Here is a 22,531-nt window from a genome sequence, read left to right as displayed (position 1 = left end):
CAGGGCTCTAACTCCTCTAGCTACACAATGAAATAGGGTGCAGGTCAGGCAGCAGGCTGTTAGCCAGCATTGTGGAGTCTGCCACTAGCACAGTCAGTGTAGCCAGCTCAGCTATCCCCATTAAGACCGTGTCTTAATGGGGACCTGCCATTATTGAAAGAGATCGTGATACCTCACATCTCAAAATAGGGCTCCTTAATGTTAGATCCCTTACTTCAAAGGCAATTATAGTCAATGAACTAATCATAATCTTGATGTGATTGACCTGACTGAAACTTGGCTTAAGCCTGATGAATTTACTGTGTTAAATGAGGCCTCACCTCCTGGCTACACTAGTGACCCGTAAAGGCGTTGCTAACATTTACGATAGCAAATTTCAATTTACTGTGGCAAAGAAGGGGGTTGAGTGGTAAATGGCAGATATGTGAGAGCAGAACTAATAAACGGGCTCTGCCCGATCACTAAAATGGCCATCCCTGTCAGAACTACAGATCACAAAATGGCCGACCACCAAAACTACAAGTCCCAGAAGCAAGGGGAACCCTCAGAAGGTGGAGCCAACCCACAGATAAAGGGTCAAGAAAAACCAGGAAGAGGAGAAGAGAGTGCTGGAAGGATCTATGAACAATAGAGAAAGAGACAATAGAGATTGGCTGGATTTACCGCGTATGAGCTGGACTGTTTTGGACTTACCTCTTGGCGTTTGGACCTGGACCTACCGAGAACCCGATTCGTGTACCGAACCCTGCTATCCTTGACCTCGCCTACGGCCTGGGTGGACCAGGACGGAGAAACAAACACACAGGTACTGTCCTGTTCGAAAGAACTCTCATTCTTGGGTGATTTGGTGACAGTTTACCACTTAGTTTGTGACAAACGCTCCTAACCTTGAAGAGGTTTGCCACATTACAAAAAAAGAAAGACGTTTTCGTCTTTTGAGCTTCTCGTCATGAAATCTATGCAGCCTACTCAATCACTTTTTATAGCTACTGTTTACAGGCCTCCTGGGCCATATACAGCATTCCTCATTGAGTTCCCTGAATTCCTAATCGGACCTTGTAGTCATAGCAGATAATATTCTAATCTTTGGTGACTTTAATATTCACATGGAAAAGTCCACAGACCCACTCCAAAAGGCTTTCGGAGCCACCATCGACTCAGTGGGTTTTTTCCAACATGTCTCTGGACCTACTCACTGTCACAGTCATACTCTGGACCTAGTTTTGTCCCATGGAATAAATGTTGTGGATCTTAATGTTTTTCCTCATAATCCTGGACTATCGGACCACCATTTTATTACATTTGCAATTGCAACAAATAATCTTCTCAGACCCCAACCAAGGAACACCAAAAGTCGTGCTATAAATTCACAGACAAAACAAAGATTCCTTGATGTCCAGAGGACAAAAATCAGTTAACCACCTAACTGAGGAACTCAATTTAACCTTGCGCAATACCCTAGATGCAGTTGCACCCCTAAAAACATCTCATAAGAAACTAGCTCCCTGGTATACAGAAAATACCCGAGCTCTGAGGCAAGCTTCCAGAAAATTGTAACGGAAATGGCGCCACACCAAACTGGAAGTCTTCCGACTAGCTTGGAAAGACAGTACCGTGCAGTATCGAAGAGCCCTTACTGCTGCTCGATCATCCTATTTTTCCAACTTGAGGAAAATAAGAACAATCCGAAATTCCTTTTTGATACTGTCGCAAAGCTAACTAAAAAGCAGCCTTCCCCAAGAGGATGGCTTTCACTTCAGCAGTAATAAATTCATGAACTTGAAAGATCATGATTATTAGAAAGCAAATTACGGACTAATCTTTAAATCTGAGTATTCCTTCAAAGCTCAGTTGTCCTTAGTCTGCACAACACTGCCAGGACCTAGGATCAAGAGAGACACTCAAGTGTTTTAGTACTATATCTCTTGACACGATGCTGAAAATAATCATGGCCTCTAAACCTTCAAGATGCATACTGGACCCTACTCCAACTAAACTACTGAAAGAGCTGCTTCCTGTGCTTGGCCCTCCTATGTTGAACATAATAAACGGCCCTCTATCCACAGGATGTGTCCCAAACTCACTAAAAATGGCAGCAATAAAGCCTCTATTGAAAAAGCCAAACCTTGACCCAGAAAAAAAAAAAAAAAAACTATCGGCCTATATAGAATCTTCCATTGCTCTCAAATTTTAGAAAAGGCTGTTGCGCAGCAACTCACTGCCTTCCTGAAGACAAACAATGTATACGAAATGCTTCAGTCTGGTTTTAGACCCCATCATAGCACTGAGACTGCACTTGGGAACCGAAATTGGTCTACACGGACAGGTTCTGGCCTGGTTTAGATCTTATCTGTCGGAAAGATATCAGTTTGTCTCTGTGAATGGTTTGTCCTCTGACAAATCAACTGTAAATTTCGGTGTTCCTCAAGGTTCCGTTTTAGGACCACTATTGTTTTCACTATATTTTTACCTCCTGGGGATGTCATTCGAAAGCATACTGTTAACTTTCACTGCTATGCGGATGACACACAGCTGTACATTTCAATGAAACATGGTGAAGCCCCAAAATTGCCCTCGCTAGAAGCATGTGTTTCAGACATAAGGAAGTGGATGGCTGCAAACTTTCTACTTTTAAACAAAACAGAGATGCTTGTTCTAGGTCCCAAAAAACAAAGATCTTCTGTTGAATCTGACAATTAATCTTAATGGTTGTACAGTCGTCTCAAATAAAACTGAAGGATCTCGGCGTTACTCTGGACCCTGATCTCTCTTTTGAAGAACATATCAAGGACAGCTTTTTTCCATTTACGTAACATTGCAAAAATCTGAAACTTTCTGTCCAAAAATGATGCAGAAAATTTAGCCATGCTTTTGTCACTTCTAGGTTAGACTACTGCAATGCTCTACTTTCCGGCTACCCGGATAAAGCACTAAATAAACTTCAGTTAGTGCTAAATACGGCTACTTGAATCCTGACTAGAACCAAAAAATGTGATCATATTACTCCAGTGCTTGCCTCTCTACACTGGCTTCCTGTCAAGGCAAGGGCTGATTTCAAGGTTTTACTGCTAACCTACAAAGCATTACATGGGCTTGCTCCTACCCATCTCTCTGATTTGGTCCTGCCGTAAATACCTACACGTACGCTACGGTCACAAGACGCAGGCCTCCTAATTGTCCCTAGAATTTCTAAGCAAACAGCTGGAGGCAGGGCTTTCTCCTATAGAGCTCCATTTTTATGGAATGGTCTGCCTACCCATGTGAGAGACGCAAACTCGGTCTCAACCTTTAAGTCTTTACTGAAGACTCATCTCTTCAGTGGGTCATATGATTGAGTGTAGTCTGGCCCAGGAGTGTGAAGGTGAACGGAAAGGCTCTGGAGCAACGAACCGCCCTTGCTGTCTCTGCCTGGCCGGTTACCCTCTTTCCACTGGGATTCTCTGCCTCTAAACGGTGCTCTTTCATGCCGTCCCTAGGAGGGGTGCGTCACTTGAGTGGGTTGTCACTGATGTGATCTTCCTGTCTGGTTTGGCGCCCCTCCTTGGGTTGTGCCGTGGAGATCTTTGTGGGCTGTACTCGGCCTTGTCTCAGGATGGTAAGTTGGTGGTTGAAGATATCCCTCTAGTGGTGTGGGGGCTGTGCTTTGGCAAAGTGTGTGGGGGTTATATCCTTCCTGTTTAGCCCTGTACGGGGGTATCATCGGATGGGTCTCTCTCTCTCGGACGTTGCCTCAGGACTACCTGACGTGATGACTCCTTGCTGTCCCCAGTCCACCTGGCCGTGCTGCTGCTCCAGATTCAACTGTTCTGCCTATGATTATTATTATTATTATTATTTTGACCATGCTGGTCATTTATGAACATCTTGGCCATGTTCTGTTGAAATGCAGTGTATGATATACCATTTTATAGCTCAGTCTACTTTTATCCAACACCATTTCACATTTTGCTACATAAGACTTAAAATTTGATCCGTTTTTTAAATAAATTAGCAAAAATGTTTATTTTTTTGCTTTGTCATTATGGGGAATTGTGTGTAGGTTTAATCAATTTTAGAATAAGACTAACGTAACAAAACATCGAAAAAAATGGGGTCTTGATACTTTCCAAATGCAGTGTATAATTAAAAGTCTCATTAAAGAAAGTGTACATTTTCTGGTGCCAACTTCATGTCAGCATCGGTGTGGACACTAGAATCTGTAGCAAATATGCATAGTCTATAACCTACACTTTGACATGTAGGCTAATCGTGTTGTTTTCTTAACAGAAGAGCTACTGTTTTTTGGTTTTCAAATCAATTTAAATGGACTATTTTGGTTGATGGCCTTGGTGCCCTGGCAGATTGAGCACCTCTTGACAGGCAAATGGCCTTGCCCCTAAAATCAAGAGATTCCAGGCCTGCGTAGCAACATGACTTACTTCATGATGTATTTGGCTCTATCCACAGTCTGAGCTTTGACCTTGACTAGAAGTGGGTGGCTTGTGTAGGTCTCATTCTTCCACTGCCCGTATAGCCGGTACCTGACGACCACAGGTAGCACACAGGTGAGTGGGTTAACAGTGACATATTTAATACATACATACACCAGGACCAGCCTGGAATTAGGACCTTGAAATACCAACAGAACACAACAGGGTCGGAGAATGGAACAAGTTGCATAAACCCACAAACTCCAGTCTCTGTGTGGGCTTTGCTATCTCCATTGGATGGATTCAAAATGGATGGCCAAACATGTCATTTCGAGTATAAAAGGACACCACTATGATCGTGTGTGTGTCTCACCTGTGCTGGTAGGGGAAGAGTTTGAAGAGGCCCCAGAGCTCCTCTGACATGCAGGCGTTACACTCCATGAGAGATAGCGAGGGCAGCAGCACCTGGTCTGCAATGCTCAGGAAACAACTCAGCAATGTGTCCTATTAGGAAACAGGAGCACATCAACCACCAGAGTACAGACCAGTGAGTGGATACTTTTACAAAATGATATGGACAAAGATCGCCTCTCCCCCTCAGGAGGCAAAAAAAATCAAATAAAAGGCCCTCGGCTCCTCAAAAAGTTCTACAGCTGCACCAAAGAATCTTGACTGGCTGCGTCATAGCTTGGTATGGAAAATGCACTGCACTCGACCGCAAAGCTCTACAGAGAGTTGTGCAGACAGCTCAGTATATCAAGGGGGCCGAGCTCAGTGCAATCCAGGACCTCTATATCAGGTGGTGTCAGAAGACGCCCCAAAGAATTGCCTAAGACTCCAGCCACCCAAGCCATGTCCAGCAAACGGTTGGATCAACAGGCTCCGAGACTACCCTCAAGCCATAAGACTGATATATGTTTTATTAAATGGTTACCTGGACTATCTGTACTGACCCTGTCTTGCACTGCTCTATGTACACTCACACAAAACCCACACACATCCACAAGCTCTCACACAGCTGCTAATCTGTTCTTTATTTTACTCATCATCATCTATCCATCCTGATTAGGGATATTAACGGTTAAGCGTTAAAATCGGTTAGCTGCTGAAAATACATTTGACTGGTCATGATTATCAATCTATACATTCATTTGCATAATTTTGTGGAATTAAATGGTCTTGTGTGTATTTGTTACTCGTCGTGCATCTTATTTATCACACGCACATAAAATACAGAACCTAGTTTGAGGTGCGAGTGGCCTGATCACCTGTCAGCGCGAGAACAGTTCCTCAAAAATCTGTTACTGCAGTGAAACGTGCTTTTATAAGCCGAGTCAGTAAGCAACAAATTACAATTCTAAATGCAATCGCGTGTTAACTGTTTTCATGGCCACGATTAAAAGAGCTACTACTTTTATTACTCAATCTCAACTCGTAATTAAAGCAAGCCTCCCATTCAACAATCGAGTGCATAAACTATAGTCAATGGTAGGGACGCTTCAACATTTCACCCACCACTTCAAAGTGAGATTGAGGTAGTATAGTCGCTGAATACCTGAATGCTTTACTTCACCCCAAATAATGAAGATTGTCTTACCTTGCTTCAAAGTAGCCTAGCCGAAATTTGCATCCCAAATCCTGATTCCTAGTCACTTTATCCTGCCTTCATTCTCGGGCTGACCACATTTAGTCAACTGGTCGACTGTTTGGTTAATAGGCTGTTGGTCGACAGATTTTCTTCAGTCGAGCAGTGGCAAATGTATATATTTTTTTCAAGTATGGCACACGAGACGCGTCTGATTCACGCCAATCTGAGTGGACTAATCCATTGAGGGACGCAGGGATTGCACACCACCCCTGCGGCCTACCATTAATTCCCATAATTTCTCATCTACAATGCTTGTTTTTTTACGGTAATTTCTCTTCCAGTATTTTTTAAAACATATATACAGTTGAAGTCGGCAGTTTACATACACTTACGTTGGAGTCATTAAAACCCGTTTTTCAACCACTCCACAAATTTCTTGTTAAACTAACCTAAAACAGGGAATTTTTACCAGGATTAAATGTCAGGAATTGTGAAAAATTGAGTTTAAAAGCATTTGGCTACGGTGTATGTAAACTTCCGACTTCAACTGTGTGTGTGTACACACACAAATATATTTAACTACAGTCTTACTGTTGACATATAAGGAATGTGTATGTTGGGGTCAATGAAGGGTAGATAGGGACTTGCTGTATGGGAAGTTACTGAGTGAGATAATGGGAAGTTCAGAAAGTTCATATTCTGTTCCATGTTTCTAAAGAGTTAGGCGAATGGCAATAGTTCATCTCTGATAAGGCAGGCCAGCTGCAGAACTAGGGAGGAGCGAGGAATTCAGCTCGAGGTCAAGTCAACAGATTAAGTGAGATGAAACCTCTGGGTGGGGGGGCCAGAGGGGCCCACCACAACAATCAATCATATCGCACACAAACTTCCACATAGGTTCTAGCATAAGGCAGGGCCATGACTACGCCAGTGAGAGGAAACAAATAAGTTCCTGCCTAGCAACAGAGATGTATTGGCTGTCTAGATGTGTAAGGAGTTGACCCCGCCTATGAGGAGGTTATAAATATATGTGCTTTTGTAATCATATCTTGTCTTTGCAGGGGGGTATGACCCAGTGGGTAAATATAATTTTAGCTTTTCCAGTCGTCCGTTTGAGTTTGTGCAGAACCTAACACCTTAAATACCTCGTAATCCTACACAATGATCTGGTACTCACTGCATATAGCTCCATTGTTGTGCATTTTATTCCTTGAGTTAATATTTATTTATTGAATATATTTTTTTAACTCTGCATCGTTGGGAAGGGCTTGAAAGCAAGCATTTCACGGTAAAGTCTACACTTGTACACCTGAATTTATTCTTTGTGAATTCCTCTTGCTGATTAATATAACAAAACTGTTCAAGACACTTCTTGGTCCCATTTACTTTGACAACTCACCATTTTGTCCTTGACGTTGTCATTTCTACCCTCACTTTGGTACTGGAGGAACAAAAGAAAACACAAGGACAATTAGTGAGATGAAGCCAGGGAAGGACGGTATGCCAATACATTTTCCTTTGGGGATCAAAAAAAGCATCAATTGACTTTAGGGCATGTACCTCTTTCATAAAGCCCTTGCCCAGGCGTACTATCTTGGCAAAGAGGATGGGGTCATGTGAGAGGTGGGGCCCCAGGTAGCAGAGCATGCTGAACACATCCCTGCGCAGGTCCTCAAAGCTCTCTGCAGGCCTGGGGGCCCGCTTGTTCTTCAGGGGCCTCAACAAACATCCCTTGGCCCCTTTGGGGACCCCGGCTCTGCAAAGGGAAACACAGCATACTACAAACAGCAACATAAAGCCTCCACTGATCTAGTGTTAACACTAGGTGGTTCTGCATGCGACTGTTGTTGTGTCTGTGTGTGCCTACAATTAAATGAAAAGCTGGCATCAGAGTTTGTAGTATTTTGGCTGGCTGGCTGTGTATGTCGTGTTGTATTTAGGTAAATGTGTACATTTCTTCAGCTAATATGCAAAGAGCACAAAGTGAATCCAGGGGAGCAGGCGGGCACCTGCGGTACAGTGGCTCCACAGTCAGATGCAGCAGCTGGCACAGCGCCAGAGCAATGGCCTTGTGAGAGGTGGCGTAGAAGGAGGGCATCTGGTCCATAATGCTTTGGGCATGGTGCCAGTCTCCGATCCTCAGCAGCGCTTCCAACAGACCCAGCTTCTGGTTATCAGGAGCCTGAGGGTAGAGGGGAAGATGCGGAGTGTGTGGGTGAGCTTGGAGCAGCAGCAGAAGTTAGTCTGAGAGCAGCTATGTCCTTCGGTTTATGACGGAGGAATCTCACAAAGTACAAAGCAGGCCCACTAAAAAGAGGTTAAGGAGGATTTGCAAACAAAGCCTAGTGAGTAAATCATGACACATACATACATACATACATACATATATATATATACACACACACACACACACACACATATATATATACATATATATAGTTTAAATTAATATTTTTACCCCCTTTTCCTCCCCAATTTCGTGGTATCCAATTGGTAGTAGTTACTGTCTTGTCTCATCGCTGCAACTCCCGTACGGACACGGGAGAGGCAAAGGTCGAGAGCCATGAGTCCTCCGAAACACAACCAAGCCGCACTGCTTCTTGACACAATGCACATCCAACCCGAAAGCCAGCCGCACCAATGTGTCGGAGGAAACACTGTACACCTAGAGGCCAGGTCAGCGCTGTGCACTGTGACCAGCCCGCCAAAGGAGTCGCTAGTGCGCGACGAGACAAGGATATCCCTGCCGGCCAAACTCTCCCTAACCCGGACGACGCTGTGCCAATTGTGCGCCGCCCGGCTCGAACCCAGAATCTCTGGTGGCAAAGCTGCCTTAGACCACTGCACCACCCGGGAGGCCCTATGAGTCGTAATTTTCTCCAGCAGCACTGGATGGGAACAAGGAACTGTAGAAATCTGTCATCGTACCTGACGCTGTACTTAATTCATGTGTGACTGACACCACTAACTGACACAGCATAGTAACAAGGCAGTGTTGTCAGGGAGAGGCTGAGTGTGGGATGAGTTAACTAGCTAGAGGACAAACTGATATTCTGCTCATCCAATGTCACTCATTTTTCAGGCTATTTTATTAAAAACTAAAAGCACATACGTCAAACTATGAGCTTAATGTTGAAAGATGTTTGTGAATTTGTCTCCCAGTGTGTTGGAAAACAGACGGAACCAGGTTCTCCTCTAGGATTTGCCTGTATTTCTCTATTTCCTTTTATTTTTAGCATTAAAAAAATCCCTAGTCATAAGCATATCCATAAGATGATGCAGCCACCACCCTGTTCAAAAGATGAAGAGTGGTAGACAATGATGTATTGTGTTAGATTTGCACCAAACATTACACATCAGGACAGAGTTCATTTCTTTGCAGTTTTACTTTAGTTCTTTATTGCAAACAGGCTGCATGTTCTGGAATATTGAAAGAATATTTGTTTGTTCAAGCCACTGGAAAAACTATTATTGAAACAGTTATTTGCTAAATTTAGCATTAGCATGACGCGGGCACTCAGATGACAGATGCAATCTGACAATCTGGATCTTGGGCTGGAGGCGGAATTTATTTTAGAAACATGGCTCACAAAAGCCTTCAGTGTTGCTCTTCGTTACTTTTAACGTGTGGGAGGGAGGGGGGGCTGCTGCTGCAGCTTTAACTCTAACAGACCTCCTCTGGCCCATCAATCACTGTCTGTCTGTCGGTGGTGGTGGTATGCACAGCCCTGCCTCAGACAAGACACTGACTGACACCTCATTAACAGTCAACAATAAAGCCTTTTCCCTTTCCTTCAGCAGCACACAGAGGAAGCCTTATAAAGACTGAGCTTCATCAAGGCGATGAAAGAAGGACACTTAGTGGAAGTAGACTTGTGCTTTAGTGTGGAACAGTTACCTTAATGTGGAGACGTGTATTTCAAATAGTAAAAATGTGTGCGAGTGTAACATGAGATTACTTTACCTTGTCGTTCTTCTCTTCCTCCTTCTCTCTCTCCTTGTCCTCAGTCTTCTCGGAGGGCACCACCACCATGGTGAGCTTGCGGGCGATCTGCTTGGCCTCTGTGATTTCTCTCTTGTGCTCCTCTACAATGCTGGCATCCAGTGGCATCAGCTGGGAGGGCAACGCAGGCTCAGTCACACATCAGGTCACAATTTATAGCACCAGGCATTTAGATTTCTCTGTTGGATCACATGTTGCACATTCTGGCATGCACTGAGGACAACCAATGTTAGTCAAATCTTTGATATGAAAGTATTCACGCCTTTACTTTTTCCACATTTTGTTGTGTTACAAAGTGGGATTAATTGTCTTTTTTTTGTCAACGATCTACACATAATATGTGCTAAAGAATTCTAACAAGTAAAACATTTATAGAAAACTAACACACTGCTCACTAAAATAACATCCTAGATCTGAATGAATGAAATATTCTTATTAAATACTTTTTTCTTTACATGATTGAATGTGCTGACAACAAAAATCACAAAAATTATCAATGGAAATCAAATTTATCAACCCATGGAGGTCTGGATTTGGAGTCACACTCAAAATTAAAGTGGAAAACCATACTACAGGCTGATCCAACTTTGACGTAATGTCCTTAAAACAAGTCCAAATGAGGCTCAGTAGTGTGTGTGGCCTCCACGTGCCGGTATGACCTCCCTACTACGCCTAGGCATGCTCCTGATGAGGTGGCGGATGGTCTCCTGAGGGATCTCCTCTCAGACCTGGACGAAGGCGTCCGCCAACTCCTGGACAGTCTGTGGTGCAACGTGGCGTTGGTGGATGGAGCGAGACATGATGTCCCAGATGTGCTCAATTGGATTCAGGTCTGGTGAACGGGCGGCCCAGTCCATAGCATGAATGCCTTCCTCTTGCAGGAACTGCTGACACACTCCAGCCACAAGAGGTCTAGCATTGCCTTGCATTACGAGGAACCCAGGGCCAACCACAGCAGCATATGGTCTCACAAGGGGTCTAAGGATCTCATCTCGGTACCTAATGGCAGTCAGGCTACCTCTGGCGAGCACATGGAGGGCTGTGCGGCCCCCCAAAAAAATGTCGCCCCACACCATGACTGACCCACCGCCAAACCGGTCATGCTGGAGGATGTTGCAGGCAGCAGAACGTTCTCCACAGCGTCTCCAGACTCTCACATCTGTCACATGTGCTCAGTGTGAACCTGCTTTCATCTGTGAAGAGCACAGGGTGCCAGTGGCGAATTTGCCAATCTTGGTGTTCTCTGGCAAATGCCAAACGTCCTACACGGTGTTGGGCTGTAAAGCACAACCCCCACCTGTGGACGTCGGGCCCTCATACCACCCTCATGGAGTCTGTTTCTGACCGTTTGAGCAGTTTGACACATGCACATTTGTGGCCTGCTGGAGGTCATTTTTCAGGGCTCTGGCAGTGCTCCTCCTTGCACAAAGGCGGGGGTAGCGGTCCTGCTGCTGGGTTGTTGCCCTCCTACAGCCTCCTCCACGTCACCTGATGTACTGGCCTGTCTCCTGGTAGCGCCTCCATGCTCTGGACACTTACCTGGCAGACACAGCAAACCTTCTTGCCACAGCCCCCATTGATGTGCCATCCTGGATGAGCTGCACTACCTGAGCCACTTGTGTGGGATGTAGACTCCGTCTCATGCTACCACTTATTGGGGGTGTCTTGCTAATTGCCTATAATTTCCACCTGTTGTCTATTCCATTTGCACAACAGCATGTGAAATGTATTGTCAATCAGTGTTGCTTCCGAAGTAGACAGTTTGATTTCACAGAAGTGTGATTGACTTGGAGTTACATTGTGTTGATTAAGTGTTCCCTTTATTTTTTTGAGCAGTGTACATTCATTAGATAAGTATTCAATCCCCTGAGTCAATGGCAGTGATTCTTTCTGGGTAAGTGTAAGAGCTTTGCGCGCCTGGACAATATATATATGCGCATTATTTTTTTTGAATTCATCAAGCTCTGTCAAATTGGTTGTTGATCATTGTTAGACAGCCATTTTCAGGTCTTGCCATAGATTTCCAAGCCGATCTACTAGGTCAAAACAGTAAATAGGCCACTCAGGAACATTCGCCGTCTTCTTGGTATGCAACGCCAGTGTATATTTGGCCTTGTGTTTTAAGTTATTGTTCTGCTTAAAGGTTAATGTCTCCCAGTGACTGTTGGAAAGCAGACAACCAGGTTTTCATCTAGGATTTTGTCAGCGCTTAGCTCTATTTTGTTAATTTTTAATCAGAAAAAAACTCCCTAGTCCTTGTCAATGACAAGCATACCCATAACATGATGAAGCCACCACCATACTTGAAAAGATGAAGAGTGGTACTCAGTGATGTGTTGCACCAAACATAACACTTTGTATTCAAGACATAAGTTAATTTCTTTGCAGTTTTACTTTAATGCCTTGTTGCAAACAGGATGCATGTTTTGGAATAATTCGTATAGTGGATTAACTACAATGTTGTTGATCCATCCTTAGTTCTCTCATATCACAGCCATTAAACTCTGTTTTAAAGTCACCATTAGGCTTATGGTGGAATCCCTGACTGGTTTACCTCTTCTCCAGCAACTGAGTTAGGAAGGACGACTGCATCTTGTTTTACTCAAGTGCATTGATACACCATCCAAAGACTAATAACTTCACCATGCTCAAAGGGAAATTCACTGTCTTTTTATTAGCCATCTACTAATAGGTGCCCTTCTTTGCAAGGCATTGAAAAACCTCCCTGGTCTTTGGGGTTGAATTGGTGTTTGAAATCCACTGCTCGAATGAGGGACCTCACAGATACTTGTAATTTGACTCAAGACATTTCAGATTTTCATGTTTAATTAATTTGTAAAGATTTCAAAAAACAATTCCACTTTGACATAATGGAGTACTGTGTAGGCCAGTGATTTGTTTTTTAATTTCAGCTCTAACAACAAAACGTGGAAGAAGTTGAGAAGGAACTGTATTATGTGAGACAATGCTCTGTAGTTGTGAACTGAGATGCTTACGTGCACATAGATGTCCTCCAGCTCTATAAGGTTGTGATGCAAGAGGGCGGCAGCGATGTGGTAGAGTGACGTGGGGGTCTCCTCATTTGGCTCCTGGGAGGAAGTGGACAGTCAAGGAACACTCAATACATACCGATGAATAGCTAATGGATATGGGGGGGGTTCTAATACAAATCAGAGAAATTCACTCTGCTGCTGCCTTTTGATCCCCTACTTGAAGCTAAAGTGTATAGTTCAATGACTGGCAGCTAGGGATGCACATTTCAGTCAATTTTGCTTCTGGCTGACCAACCCTCATTAAATGGTTTTAGTTTAAAAAAAATCCCAAAACAGTAAAATGACACGACCAACAGAAAATACTATGTATACAAACAAGGAACGGACATGTTTCCTAAGAGCTTCATGAAAACATGCAAGAATAGCAAGCAAGCCTATCGTCTTATAGTCAAAAGGCTGTAGCATATTACTGAAGATGCAACTGCTGTAATGAAGCAGCTAATAAAAAAAGTTGTTTTCAAACATTTGCCAAAATGCAATTCATGGGAAAACACCATTCTTAACAGAGCATCTAATGCGAGTGGTTCAATATGTGACCCGTTGCAGGAAACTAGGCGTATGTTGCGGGTCACTACCTAACAAGGCGGTCTGTCACATGTGACAGAGATGAAAATCTCAGCTAGTAACTTAGAGGGGAATCTAATAGCAACAACTAGGACAGGTTGCTAATACGACTAGGATTCTGTTTCTGGATATGAAAACCAATAGAACAGGGGTCCTTGCTGGTTAATGGCATGAGTCTTTATGGAATAATTTCTATGGTTGAATTTTGGCTAGGCTACTTTGAAGCAAGGTATAACAACTACACTGCCACAAGCTTACATTGTAAAGTGGTGGGTGACATGCTGATACCCTGCCTGCCGTTGTCTAAATTCTACGCACATCGAATCGGAGGCACGCTTTAATTATGAGTTAAGAAATTAAAAAGAGCTATTTTTAAATCTAGGCCTACAAAAGAGTTGGCACCTGATTGCATTTAGAATTGTTATTTGTTGCTTTCTGACTGGACTTATAAAAGCATGACTCACTCCAGTACCAACTTTTTGAGGAGCTGTTCTCGCACTGTCTGACAGGTGATAGGCCATTCCACTCTTCAAACTAGGCTCTGTATTCTGTGCACATGTGATAAGATACATGACAAGTAGCAGAAATACAGAAGCCAATTTATTTCCACTAAATGATGACCGTTTTTTTGTGGTTAACTGTTAACATCCCTACTGGCAGCACTAATATTCACATCAGGTCTGACTGCACCATTTCCCCTCATTCTTGCAGGTGAAGAGAGAATGTGCGCAAGACTTATGTTCATCAATAAGACCTTGAAGTATTTTAAATTATTTTTGGTTAAGGATTTGTCCGCATCTTGGACAGGCAGCTCCTCACAAACACCAATTTGTACAGTTTATATCCGGCCAGTTTCAGACAGGCTGTAGAGTGCAGACAGTCACAGTGGGGAGTCTGCTCTCTCACCTGGTTGAACTTGAACTTGAAGCCCAGGATGTGGCAGAGGGTGAGGGGTTCACACATGTAGGACTTGATGAGGGGCAGGAAGAACTCGTCTTGGTCAGAGCGACACTCGTACACCTCCAGGATGATGTCCAGAACGCGGTTGGGGTCCAGGTTGAAGCATCCTGCATGGTGGAGAGGGGGTAAGGGCGTACAGATGACATTGAGTAACTTGGGTACAAAATAAGGCCATGTGTAATGTAACCCCCATTTGGGAGTCTAAATGGAGAGTCGTCTTTAAAAGTAAAAAAATATATATATTAAGGTCCCATGCAACAATTCAATCCTCAATTTAAAAACTGTAAAATGCACTTCTGCCGAACGTAGAATCTCCATTACTTTCTTGGTTGGTCACAGAAATTATACATACCCGGCACAGAAAATGCAGCGAGACTAAGAGTGCAACAAGGATCCGCTGCTTCTTGGCAGTGGAGAACGTGATGAAAAAGACTAGGGGTTTCATACCTATTAGGGACTTGATGCTCTCTAGGACGATGTGGCTAGTGATGTTGCCTGAGAGGTCTTGGCCCAGCTCAGTGATCAGCTTGGCATAGCCCTCATTCTCTTCCCTCAGCAAGTTGAATTTCTGCTGCTTGTAACTGTAAGGAGGCAGAGTGGAAAACAATACATAGGAGGCCAACCACTCACCATTAGATATAACAACTTCAAACTTTAGGCCCAAGCGTGAATGCAAGTGAAATTATTTATTGTGTTTCTAGTGTATTATAGGGTAATAGAACCCTATACAGCCTGAAAAACCATGTTTTGCAGCAAGGTAGTGCATGAACAGTCAGAGACTATAAACAACTAAAATGATGTAATTTCTCTCCATTCTGTGCTGACATTACATTTGGCATTCGTGGCAAAGCTCACATCCTATAGGGTAAATGGTCACATATTAAATGCTGCAGCCTGAGGCTGCCAGGTGGATAGCCCAGTGTTGGAGATGTAACTTTGGGTTAACAGCACATTCAGCCCCGATCTGGGAATAACAGTAGCTTACTCTAGTTCTGGCTACTTGGTCAGACCATTCAATTTATTACATTGTTGACACCGACCATTACAGGATTTGTTTTTTTTACAGATGAAAATGAGTCACCGCTCCACTTACAATAGTTTGGTCTTAATTTTAACGATTTTCTGGTTGAACTGATGAGCTTGCTTTATGAGTCCCAGGGACTCCAGGGTCTCTGGGTCCAGCCTCTCCTTCAGAATGGCATCTGGCACAAAGAACTGAAGAGGGCAGAATGAAACAAACAAGTGTTATATAAAACAGTCCCTCCAGAATTCCACGGTCACAAAAATTCCTAGCATATTGTGGGAGGGCTTGCAAATATGACCAATCGCTGCACTATCCCGCATAAAAGTCTAATGCAACATTATCTCAAACTGACCCATAACACAGTACAAAAACAGGGCTCACATTTGAAACCAATAAGCGCACATTTATCGAAAATATGGTTCAATCAAGCCACGCCTCAAACCTTTTTCCTCAGCGCATTTTCGCAAGAAATTGGACAAAAATCACTGCACATTGACATGCAAAATGCCAGAACTGCCACAGCAAAATCAAGCATTTTTGACAGCAATAATAACAAAAAAACCTTGTGAAATCCTGGAGAGACTGTATAAAGATTAGTAAATAGATCTTATATGGTTATGAACAGGGGTGAAAGTAGATTACATTTCTTACCGGTACGGGACACCAAAGTGCACACACATTAATTGTTTGTATAACCTAGGTGTAATCATAGAATTACATATAGAATCCCTATTCATTTCATATGATCTCAGTGGGCCATGGACTAGTGAAGATATGCCATAACACTTAACATGCATTACCTTTTAACATAGACGGCACGTGGGTTTCAACTGGGGGAAGATCATTTTCACCATAAACATGCACATTTATAATAAAGCATTCCATGCATCCTCGCATTTGCAGACTTATGTAAGTTATTCTAATTCTCACATTCGGAATAGTAGACTGGAGTCATTATTTAAGCTAACACTAACTCCATCACTGTTGGCAAAAATATATATACTTCAATGCAGCACGAATGGGTGTAGAGTAGGCCTTTTATAAACACATTTCATTCAATTTTACTACACTTTATATTCATCCGGAAAGTATTCAGACCACTGCCCTTATCCACATTTTGTTAACATTACAGCCCTATTCTAAAATGGATTAAATAAAAATCCAATCTACACACAATACCTCATAATGACAAAGCGAAAACAGGTTTACACATTTTTGTAAATGTGTTAAAAATAACAGAAATACCATATTTGCATAAATATTCAGACCCTTTACTATGACACTCGAAACAGAGCTCAGGTACATCCTGTTTCCATTGATCATCCTTTAGATGTTTTGACAACTTGGAGTCCACCTGTGGTAAATTCAATTGATTGGGCATGATTTGGAAAGGCACTCACCTGTCTATATAAAAAGATCCAACAGTTGACAGTGCATGTCAGAGCAAAAACCAAGTCATGAGGTCGAAGGAATTGTCCGTAGACAGGATTGTGTCAAGGCACAGATTTGGGGAAGGGTACCAAAAATTGTCTGCAACATTAAAAGTCCCCAAGAACACAGTGGACACCCTCATTCTTAAATGGAAGACTTTTGGAACAACCAAGACTCTTCCTAGAGCTGGCCCCTAGGCCAAACTGAGCAATCGGGGAAGGGCCTTGGTCAGGGAGGTGACCAAGAACCCGGTGGTCACTCTGACAGAGCTCCAGAGTTCCTCTGTGGAGATGGAAGAAACGTCCAGAAGGACAACCATCTCTGCAGCACTCTGCCAATCAGGCCCTTATGGCAGTGGCCAGATGGAAGACACTCCTCAGTAAAAGGCAGCCCGCTTGACACCTAAAGGACTCTCAGACCATGAGAATCAATATTCTCTAGCGTAATGAAGCCAAGAAAGAACACTTTGGCCTGAATGCAAAGCGTCACGTCTGGAAGAAATCTGGAACTATCCCCAATGTGAAGCATGGTGGTGGCAGCATCATGCTGTGGGGATGTTTTTCAGTTGCAAGGACTGGGAGACCAGTCAGGACAGAGGGAAAGATGAATGGAAAAAGCAGAGATCATTGATAAAGACCTGCTCCAGAGCGCTCAGGACCTCAGGCTAGGGCGAAGGTTCACCTTCCAACTGGACAATGTCCCTAAGCACACAGCCAAAACAACGCAGGAGTGGCTTCGGGACATGTCTCTGAATGACCTTCACCGGTTCAGGCAGAGCTCCGACTTTAACCTAATCGAACATCTTTGGAGAGAATTGAAAACAGCTGTGCAGCGACACTCCCCATCCAACCCGACACAGCTTGAGGATCTGCAGAGAAGAATGGGAGAAACTCCACAAAGTTGTGCCAAGCTTGTAGTGTCATAACCAAGACTGGAGGCTGTAATCACTGCCAAAAGGGGCTTCAGCAAAGTACTGAGTAAAGGGTCTCAATACTTAAGTAAATATATAATTTTAAAAAATATAAAAAAACGTTTTTTTTTCTTGTTCATTATGGGGTAGTGTATAGATTGATGAGGATAAAAACAACGATTAATACATTTTAGAGTAAGGCTGTAACGTAACAAAATTTGGAAAAAGTCATTGGATCGGAATACTTTCTGAATTCACTGTATTATCAGAATCCTATTACAACAAATGTTAGGGTAGTCTACTCTGCTGACACCTGACAGATCAATAAAAACAATGTCTGATCCATATAAAAAGGCCTACAAAAAAGGTGAGACAAATACAATGACATCTAACCCGGAGGACGAAATTATTGTCCAAAAACAACCAAAAAAAGTGTTACTGACCCAATGATAAAGATATTCACTATGTTCACTCCCCAGGAATATGGCTGCTGTTCTCCACTGGTGCCAATAAAATAGGCTACTTACTGCTTGCTCACTTAAGACAGACTGGAGTCTTTTCATTGCCATCTCTTTACGGAAACATCCATTTGCTTTCCAAACTGTTTTCTGTAATTGTATTTACATATTGCGATTTGCCTGGCTGGGTCTCCACTTTTCACTGACAGTCACAACTGAATCAACCATTTGGTACTTGCTGTGCGCTGCCCAAATTGCGGGCCTTTTCGTCTGTAGGTTATGCAATTTAAAAATAAACAATGCTAACGATCCTGTGGCCAAATCATACTTTCTGGTGTAGTTTCCCATTTTGAATGATTTTATTTATTTCTGTATAGACAGGAGTAAGCTAATAAGCCTATATAATTTTGGCAATTGAATTCAAGTTACATTAGGGAAAGCTTCCCATAGCTTTATGGACGTGTCGTCTATGCCTTTTAATGCGGCATAAACAACCAGTCATGATGTTCTCATCCGATTGTTTGACAATCACTTCACAAAGGGCCCCAGGAGGCTACCCGCGCACATTCATCCACTCACAAATTAATGGAAAGAACCATCCGTTACAAAACACCTACGTGTACTTTAATTAAATTCTGTGAAGGCCTACACGTGTAGCCTGAATTGACAAGATGCATAACCGGGTGGAAGCCGGCTAGTGATGGCTATTTAACAGTCTGATGGCTTTATGATAGTCTCTCGATCCCAGCTTTGATGCACCTGTACTGATGTCGCCTTCTGGATGATAGCGGCGTGAACAGGCCGTGGCTCAGGTGGTTGATGTTCATGATCTTTTTGGCCTTCCTGTGACATCGGGTGCTGTAGGTGTCCTGGAGGGCAGGCAGTGTGCCCCCAGTGATATGTTGGGCAGACCGCACCACCCTCTGGAGAGCCCGTTGGTTGCGGGTGGTGCAGTTGCTGTACCTGACGGTGATACTGTGAAAATGTGTGAGGGTTTTAGGTGCCAAGCCAAATTTCTTTAGCTTCCAGAGGTTGAAGAGGCACTGTTGAGCCTTCTTCACCACACCGTCTGTGTGGGTGGACCATTTCAGATTGTCGGTGATGTGTACACAGAAGAACCTGCAAGCTTTCCACGTTCTCCACTGCGGTCCCATCGATGTGGATAGGGGTGTGCTCACTCTGCTGTTTCCTGAAGTCCATGATCAGCTCTTTTGTTTTGTTGACATTGAGTGAGGTTATTTACCTGGCACCACTCTCCCAGGGACCTCACCACCTCCCCTGTAGGCTGTCTCATCATTGTTGGTAAAGCAGGCCTCCTACTGTTGTGTCACCTGTAAACTTGAGGATTGAGTTAGAGGCGTGCGTGGCCATGCAGTCATGGGTGAACAGGGAGTACAGGAGGGGGCTAAGCACACACCCTTGTGGGGCCCTGTGTTGAGGATCAGTGGAGGTGTTGTTTCCTACCTTCACCACCTGGGTGCGGGCCGCCAGGAAGTCCAGGACCTAGTCCACATGGGGCGGCAGGTAGCCTCGTGGTTAAGAGCATTGGGCCAGTAACCGAAAGGTTGGTGGATCGAATCCCCGAGCTAACAAGGTAAAAATCTGTCGTTCTGCCCCAGAACAAGGTAATTAACCCACTGTTCCTAGGCCATCATTGTAAATAAGAATTTGTTCTTAACCGACTTGCCTGGTTAAATACATTTTACAAAAAGTTGCACAGGGCGGGGTTCAGACCCAGGGCCCCGAGCTATGGTGTTGAATGCTGAGCTATAGTCAATGAACATCATTCTTACATAGGTATTCCTCTTGTCCAGATGGGATTGTGCAGTGCGATGGCAATTGCATCATCTGTGGATCTATTGGGGCGGTGGGCAAATTGAAGTGGGTTTAGGGTGTCGGGTAAGGTGATATGATCCTTAACTAGCCTCTCAAAGCACTTCATGATGACAGAAGTGAGTGCTACAGGGCGATAGTAATTTAGTTCCGTTACCTTTGCTTTCTTGGGTACAGGAACAATGCTGGACATCTTCAAGCAACTGGGGACAGCAGACTGGGATAGGGAGAGATCGAATATGTCGGTATTCACTCCAGCTAGCTGGTCTGCGCATGCTCTGAGGAAGCTGCTAGGGATGCAGTCTGGGCCGGCAGCCCTGCGAGGGTTAACACGTTTAAATGTCTTACTCAAGTCGGCCACGTAGAAGGAGAGTCCACAGTCCTTGGTAGCGGGCCGCGTCGGTGGCACCGTCAGTGGCACAAGCAAGACGGTGTCCGCAATGTGGCTGGTTTTCCCTTTGTAGTCCATGATTGTCTGTAGACCCTGCCACATATGTCTCGTGTCTGAGCTGTTAAATTGTGACTCCACTGACTCTGTACTGATGTTTTGCCTCCGATTGCCTTACGGAGGGAAGAAGTACACGGTTGTGTATTCCCAGTCACCTTACCATGGTTAAATGCGGTGGTTCGTGCTTTCAGTCTGCCATTTATCCATGGTTTCTGGTTTGGGTAGATTTCAATTGTCACAATGGGTACAACATCTCCTATAATCTTCCTGATGAACTGTCACTGTATCCGTGTATTAGTCAATGTTATTCTCAGAGGCTACCCGAAACATATCCCAGAATGCGTGTAAATGCCTATTTTTTTTTTGCATTTTGGGTTAATTGTGATGGGCTACACCGTACTGGTAAAACGTGAGCCTCATTATTTGGCCGGAATGCCGTACCGGACCAGCCTACTTTCACCCTTGGTTATGAATGACAGAAAATGTATCATCATTTGTAAAGAGAATCAAATGTTACTATAATATTCTAAATTAAGAGCCAATAGCATTAAAAAAAAAGTTTGTAATTCAAGCTTGACACTCAAATAATGTGTTTTTGCCTTACAGTAGGAAATACAGACAAAGGCTGCATTTTCTATGATCAATACTGCCACCTAGTGAAAGTGAGAATGAGAATGTATTTTTGTTCATCGCAATAACTTGAAACACACTTACCAGACACGCTCCCACTAGCTGGGTGTAATGGTCACGTTTGTTTTTTTCCTCTAAAGAGCTGGTCTCTATGTCTGTCAAAATAACAATTGAAACATTACAATATCATGACTGTAATTAGGCAACACATTTCGGCATTAAATTGCAAATGACTGTCACAATATGCCCAAACTGAAGTCAAACCCACCTAGTATACTGAAAACATCTGCTAAAATGGATGGCATGTCATCCCGCAGATCCTGGAAATAAACAAGAAATCAGACGCATTCAAAACGGGCATAAAAAAGGTAAATTCTTATTGACTTTGTTTGCTGATACAGAAGTTCCAGAAGTGATGTTTAGCTTTCTTCACAAGCAAACCACACTGTTTCAGTCTGAAATTAATGAATAGGCAGAAGAGGACTGTTTTATTATGGCGCAGCTGCAAGTGTACCTTCTCTGCATGTTCCTACTGATAGCGTCTGTGCCTCTATTCGTAACATTACAAAAATCCCACATTCCAGGGAACAGAGGAAAAACTTGTAGACTCATTGAGTTGTAACATTACTCTATCAATTTGAACAGCTGCTAAAGGAACCTCTGATTAGGATTGTATATTTTTCTCCCTCTTAAAAATAACCAGAAATCAAGAACTAAATGCACATCACTCCTCAATGGCAGATACTAGTCAATGTTTTCACTAAAAGGACTCTCCTATGACACAAAACCCTCATTTCGTCATTGCACTAACGCATGGAAGATTTTCTGTGATGAAAGACATTGCAGAGAATGAGGACTTCAAAAGGACTATACATACCATCATGTCACAGAGGACGCTAGCAGAAAGGTCCAGCTTGAAGTTCCCCTGTATGACATGCCAGCAGAGCGCATACAAAGCTGCCTGTATGTCTAGAGAATAAAGAGAAGAGGCAAACAGGCAGAGAATGACTCTCAATACAATGCATCAGTATACCCCCCTTTTCACAAACAGCCAACCGAAGAGCTGTTGAGGCATAAGCTCAATATGATGCTATATGAACATTAAATGACACCCAACATAGCGAGACCCCATCATTGAATGAATATTACCTTAAATTACCTTGAATAATATCTTAACTTAATTTGCAAAGACCCAATTGTTGCAAAACTAACATGTAGAA

The 22,531-nt window shown here is 43.4% G+C and overlaps 1 protein-coding gene across 2 annotated transcripts in view; it reads right to left on the bottom strand.

Annotated features, from left to right (window-relative positions):
- The window catches only part of LOC135548487 (THO complex subunit 2-like), a 69,432-nt gene that overhangs the window by 44,176 nt on the left and 2,725 nt on the right, over window positions 1–22,531 (bottom strand). For both annotated transcript variants that reach the window (XM_064978149.1, XM_064978147.1), the window contains exons 3-15: window positions 22,189–22,280; window positions 21,580–21,631; window positions 21,396–21,466; window positions 15,671–15,792; window positions 15,025–15,158; window positions 14,524–14,684; window positions 12,997–13,089; window positions 9,962–10,111; window positions 8,007–8,179; window positions 7,558–7,753; window positions 7,397–7,438; window positions 4,783–4,913; window positions 4,419–4,520 (exon numbers count right to left, since the gene is read on the bottom strand). In XM_064978149.1, the coding sequence (XP_064834221.1) occupies window positions 4,419–4,520; window positions 4,783–4,913; window positions 7,397–7,438; window positions 7,558–7,753; window positions 8,007–8,179; window positions 9,962–10,111; window positions 12,997–13,089; window positions 14,524–14,684; window positions 15,025–15,158; window positions 15,671–15,792; window positions 21,396–21,466; window positions 21,580–21,631; window positions 22,189–22,280 (1,519 nt within the window). The remainder of the gene's footprint in view (window positions 1–4,418; window positions 4,521–4,782; window positions 4,914–7,396; window positions 7,439–7,557; window positions 7,754–8,006; window positions 8,180–9,961; window positions 10,112–12,996; window positions 13,090–14,523; window positions 14,685–15,024; window positions 15,159–15,670; window positions 15,793–21,395; window positions 21,467–21,579; window positions 21,632–22,188; window positions 22,281–22,531) is intronic.

Source organism: Oncorhynchus masou, chromosome 11, assembly GCF_036934945.1.
Source record: "Oncorhynchus masou masou isolate Uvic2021 chromosome 11, UVic_Omas_1.1, whole genome shotgun sequence".
NCBI lineage: Eukaryota > Metazoa > Chordata > Actinopteri > Salmoniformes > Salmonidae > Oncorhynchus > Oncorhynchus masou.
Note: the sequence above shows the minus strand (reverse complement) of the source record. Positions and strands in the feature narration are given on the sequence as shown.